Source organism: Prenolepis imparis, unplaced genomic scaffold (assembly GCF_030444845.1).
Source record: "Prenolepis imparis isolate NDT839.2.m4 unplaced genomic scaffold, iyPreImpa1.0 SCAF_2, whole genome shotgun sequence".
Classification (NCBI taxonomy): domain Eukaryota; kingdom Metazoa; phylum Arthropoda; class Insecta; order Hymenoptera; family Formicidae; genus Prenolepis; species Prenolepis imparis.
The window spans coordinates 6,098,890-6,104,889 of NW_028141160.1; the positions used below are offsets into that span (position 1 = coordinate 6,098,890).

General features: G+C 29.6%; 2 protein-coding genes across 2 annotated transcripts; both read left to right on the forward strand.

Annotated features, from left to right (window-relative positions):
• Positions 1-2,971: 2,971 nt before the first annotated feature.
• LOC145932898 (uncharacterized) lies at positions 2,972-4,383 on the forward strand. Its single transcript, XM_083032125.1, has 3 exons — positions 2,972-3,772; positions 3,975-4,169; positions 4,283-4,383. The coding sequence occupies exons 1-3, from the start codon at positions 3,556-3,558 to the stop codon at positions 4,381-4,383; spliced, it is 513 nt and encodes a 170-aa protein (XP_082888251.1). The 5' UTR covers positions 2,972-3,555.
• Positions 4,384-4,442: 59 nt separating this feature from the next.
• On the forward strand, positions 4,443-6,000 carry LOC145948716 (uncharacterized). Its single transcript, XM_083058321.1, has 4 exons — positions 4,443-4,674; positions 4,758-4,951; positions 5,366-5,525; positions 5,655-6,000. Exons 2-4 carry the CDS (start codon positions 4,805-4,807, stop codon positions 5,765-5,767), a joined length of 420 nt encoding a protein of 139 aa, XP_082914447.1. The 5' UTR covers positions 4,443-4,674; positions 4,758-4,804; the 3' UTR covers positions 5,768-6,000.

Below are 6,000 nucleotides of genomic sequence, written 5' to 3' on the forward strand. Positions count from 1 at the left end.
TTCATATTAATGTGGAAGATTTTAGATTTGGAAAGAAAACTGAATACGCATCAGTCGAGCAAGAGATTGATATCATATATACAGGGTGTCCCAGAATGATGGGGACTAAATTCGTGTGCAGATTCCTGGGATTATTTGGAGACGATTTTTTCTCAGCGAAAATGTCGAGGGAGGTCATTATTTTTTGCATGTTTCCAATTTTTGCCATCATGTATCTTTGTAACTATATCTATGTAACCTTGTAACTAACCCTTAAATTAAATCTTACTTATTATTAACGATCGCTAGTCAGAACAATAGGAATAGTGGAAATGATCGACCAAAACTAGCAGATAATAAATTTATTTAAATTTCACGACGTTTCGACCATATGATTGTGGTCCTTTTCAAGTGAAACACTGAAACAGATTTTTTAACATATATAGTCGATGACACAGAACACTCTGAGTATAACCAGGCCCAATTTACAAGAGATACCCATACTTACAATTAAAATTAGTTACAATTACATCTCAATTAAACACGATTGTCATTGTACAGCATTTTTTTAAAAAATCAAAAATTGAAAGTGCGAGACAGCACACAACATATCCTCCCGAAGGATCGTCACAGAGTAATAGGTTTCAAGCAAGTTTATTTACCTTAATTATTTTGTTATAAACATCATTTAAACTCTCTGTATCCTTCTGTGAGTTAATGTTGTTATCAAGTTTTTTAATGTAAAACATTTCGGCTATCTCTCTCTTCCTTACATGTTTCTCAGTATGTAAAACATATTTATTCCAATCGAAATCATGTTCATGTTCAGAACGATGTTTACTTTCCAGGTAGAACATAAAACTCATAATGACGTCATTATGACGTCACTAAAATGTCATTTTGAAAAAATCATAATGATCTCATTTAATACATTTTTAGCAACGTTTTGATGACTTATTTTTGATTTCATATCCCGTGTGGAAATTTTATATAGGCTATAACCGGTAAAGATTTCCTAACTTTATTTGAGGCCCGAGTTAAGACGCCCATCTTGGCCCAATCTCGAGATGTCACGCTCTTTTATCTAGGGCCCTTATTGCTTTCCAAACTTGGGCCAATATGGGCGTACAAATTTTGACTTGAGCCAAAAAAGATATATTCATATATCCATTTCGAAATTTTTTAACTTGTTTTTAACTACATGCAATTTATATAATGATTCTATCTGAAAATTAGGCGTTTTATAATGGATTAAATGTTTTTTCGTATTTGAAAAACACACTTACCTTGGTGGGACTCGAACTCGGGACCTCTGGATCGTGAGCCAACTGCCTTACGTGGTAGACTACTTTTTAATTTAATATAAGTGTTATATCTGCATATGTCATAACCAGCACAAATATATAATTTTTCAAAAATTATCTTAAGAAACAAATTCAGTTTAAAAAAAGTAATAAAATTTCGAAATGGATATACAAATATTTTTTTTTAAATGTCAGGTCAATGTCGGAAACCAGTGTCGGCTCGACACTGACACGTAGCATTGGATCGATCACATGTATAAGTTAATTATTTAATATCACAAAAAGTAAACAGTTTGAATAAACTTTAGATAATTGAGTCATTTCTTTATGTGTATTTTAAAAAATGTATTGATTGCATCGTTTACATCAAAAGTAGAGTAAAAGAACTTTTCATTTTTTCTTCCACTTCTTACGAACACATGTACTTTTTTATACAAAATATTAATACATATCCCAGGTAGAACATAAAACTCATAATGACATCATGATGACGTCATTTAAAAGTGATTTTGGAAAAAATTTTTTATACATATATTACAGTTATTTATTTATTGTTCACACATATTCTAACAATTATTCAAGCAACATAAACTTTTTAAAAGTCATATAATGCAATTATTTTATATTAAGGGGATTTAAATCTAATGATTACTTTTGTCATCTTTAAATCATTTTTGAATCATTTTTGTCCAGATAACTTTTAAGTGATGAATAAAATCATGATGATGTCATTATGACGTCATTATGAGTTTTATGTTCTACCTGGGTTATGACAGAATGTGAAGTATGATGTAATTTTATATTATTACAATGTTCTTTAACCCGTGTACTAAGATGTCTCTTTGTTTGTCCTATGTATGCCGCTGGACAATCATTACAATTTATTTTATAAACGACGTTGGTCGCGCGATCTCTAGTCAAAGCATCTTTGCCACACTTAATGAGGGTATTTAGTTTTTTAGGGCATCTATAAACGACATTCATGCCAAATTTTTTAAGAGAAAATGAGATACTATCACTAATGTCACTCACATAAGGTATCGAAATGTAACGTGTTTTTGTCGGAGATTCAATTTTGTTCTCGTCAATATTAATATTCTTATTGTTATATTTTAAATAATTGGTTCTTTTTTGTAGTAGACGTTTAATGATTTTTGTGGGGAAGCCGTTATTCAATAAAATATTTTTAACTGTTTCTATATTTTCTCGGTGAAACCGCTCATCAGATAATAATATCGCGTGGTCAACCAAACTATAGATTGTATTAATTTTAAATTTTAACGGATGACTCGAAAGAAAATTAATGTATCTACCCGACCACGTGGGTTTTCTGTACCAATTCGTTTTTATTGGAACGAAACACAGTAGTATTTAAGAAATTTAAGGACGAGTTACATTCCCAGGTAGCAAGCACACGTCATTTTGACGTCGAATACTAGTCATGTTCGTACGAATGACGTCAAGTGACCAAAAACTGACGTCATATTTGAATGACATTATAATGACGTCATTATTTTACGTCAGTATGACGTAATATTTAAGTCCTACATTCATTTTATAATGACGTCATTATGTAGTACGTCAGTATGACGTAATATTTAAGTCCTACATTCATTTTATAATGACGTCATTATATAGTACATCAGTATGACGTAATATTTAAGTCCTACATTCATTTTATTTGGTGTCAATCTAAAAAAGGATGCCATTTATTTAAACAATTAATATAAATATATAGATATAGGCATTTAAGAGCCGAACGCAAACGTACAATTTTTATAGGTAGATCCTACATATTAAAATAAAAAATATATATATGCGAATATTTGCAAGCGTACGTCATATTGACGCCGAATGACGTCATTAGACGTAAAAATAACGTCATTTTGACGTTTAATGACGTTAGTTTGCCACTTGAGTACAATCATATCGTGTCGAAGTAACAAAAGCAAATAGAAAGCGTTTGCAACACTTGCGAGCATAAAATGTCTTTTTTTTTGGTAAACAATAAAAATAAAATAATGCCACGAGCATTGCGAACGTAAAGTACGTGAAACAGATCACGCGCATGCAATCGCGCAATCATTTATCGCGCATGTTCTGTTTGCTACATCGGCGCGAAAAAATTATCAGTCTCATTGTCAGGTTCGGGTTAGGTTCACGTGCTTTGTGTAAATCCTGCTTGTTCAGACGCAAACAAAAAAATTCCGTATAAATTTTTAATTATTTATTATACATTATATATTTTCTTGATTATATAGTCATTACTGAAATGACTTTTGTTGGAGTCGAATTTATTATCAGTGATAGTGATAATGAAGCATCAATTGCTTTAGTACATTGTTCATGGTTAACGCCACGAAAAAAAGAGGTTTGGTGGCCTCCGTATAAAACTGGTGCACAATTTAAGAAAGCACTCTTCCGCGAAGAAAAGCCAAAAGATCAAACATGGACATTATACGGTATTAAACAAATACTTTTTTCTTGTGGTACGTATACAATATATATATTTATGTATGTGTGTGTGCGTATTGAGTATATTGAGTGTATTGAATATATTAATTGTTTATTTAGTTAATATTATTATATATTTTATATTGTGATATTTTTAATTAACAAATTTTATTGCATAAAAAATTAGGTTATGTTTATAAAACTTGAATTTAACTATGTTATCTTTGTTAATTATAGATGAATATCAGAAAGCTAGTAAAAAACTAAAAAAGTGTGAAGAGTTTTCTGATGTACAGTCTTCTACAGTGGAAGATAAAGAGCAACCAAAGAAAAGACAGTCAAAACGAAATTCTAAATACATATCTACTAGTGAAGAAGAGGATGATGAAAGTGATCATTCTTTACGTCGACCACCAAAGATTTCCACATTTGGTAAAAATATTTTTCAATTAGAAATTAAAATTTTTAATTAATAATTATAAATCTAATTTTATCTTTTTGTAAATATTGGAAGCATTTTGTTATCTAAGCATTATTATGTTTAGCACATGCGCTACAAGATAAACATAAAAAATCTTTAACATCAATGCCATCATCAGTATCTATGACATCAAAAGACCCACCAGAAACAGATATAAAGAAATAGCAAAATATTTAAAAAAAATAAAGCACCATATATTTTTGAAATTTTGTTTTCTAATTTTTCTTTAAATTTGTTATATTACAGTATCGCAACAAGACATAAATTCAGATTCTTCTGATATTCCTGCACACAATACTCCTAGTAGGAGATTAAAAGAGATAGATTTTTTAAATAGAACCACAATACCATCACCATCTTTAACTGTTTCCACAAACATCAGTTCTCGATCAGAGTCTGTAAATTCAACTCTTATTAATGAAGCGAATGGAGTACCATATTTTCGTAGCCTTACTGGTATGTCTTATTATTATTCTATATAATAAAACGATATTTTTTTATATACTAGAATGGTTGCCTATTTATATTAAATTTTTCAGAACAAATTTTTACTGAAATAAGAAAAGTGCGAGAACAAGTTAAAGAAATGTATGGAATATTGAAGCACTCCAACACTCAAGGTGGCATGCTCTCTATCCCAGATAATTGTCCTGTTGAGTTTCCATTGAAAACACGCGAAGAATTGCAACTATTAGAAAATTATTTTAGCTCCCGTGAAAATAAACACACTGTGGTATATATACAGGGTTGGCCATATTAGGTGGACCCATTTATTTAAAAGAAAAACATGAAAAAAAAACACATTTTTTGCTGTTCAAGTGAAAAATCATTTAGCGTTCGATTGGTGGTTGCTCCATAGCAAAAATCTCCTAAGACTGACGCTTCGAACACGTGCTATCATTAGTCATTATCACATTCCTTGTCAAAGTTACAGTGTTACCAGATGGGTCCACCTAATATGGCCAACCCTGTATTTATTTAAATCACATGTTTTAACATACATATACAGACACATACTATTATTATACTACTACTACTATAACTACTACTACTACTACTATTACTATGTATGTGTATGCATGTGTTGTGTATATGTACATATGTGTTTATACGTGCATTGATGTTAATTTTTTTTATTATTTTACAGTCATTGTTCTTCTCAACATTAGGAGGTGACACTACTACTGCGAGAACTAATAAAATTTTAAAACACGTTTTAACTAACGAACTTGCGAAAGATTTTAACTTTGCAGGACACAAAAATAAGGAAGCTTTTGAGAAGCTTTCTTTGAAGACTGTGATAATCCGTAAGTTTGACAATATTAAATATTTTACAAAAATTAATTAAAATTAATAAAAAATAAAATTTCTCTCTTGATATAATATATAATTTGTTATAAAATAAATTGTTTAAAATTTTTCTGTTTTGTTTATAGGCGGTGTGCAAATAAAATCACCTTCAACCACAGAAAAAGATATTGAGGATGCAATCAAAACTTGGTTAAAACACGCTTCTGATAGATTAAAGGAAAGTTTGAAAAAAAAATAACAAGAAAGGTTATAAAATTTAAATATTATATTCTACACGTATGTATTACTTTTTATTTTTATTTTGTCTATTTATAAATTAATATTAATTTTATTAATTTTATTTTTTAAGTTTGCTTTATTTATTTTAATAATTGGTTATCAAAACATCTTTTTTTCGTTTATTTGCAAAAATTTATCATTATGTTAAAAATTAGACGTAAACGTAAAGAATTTGTTGGACGGCGCCAACAA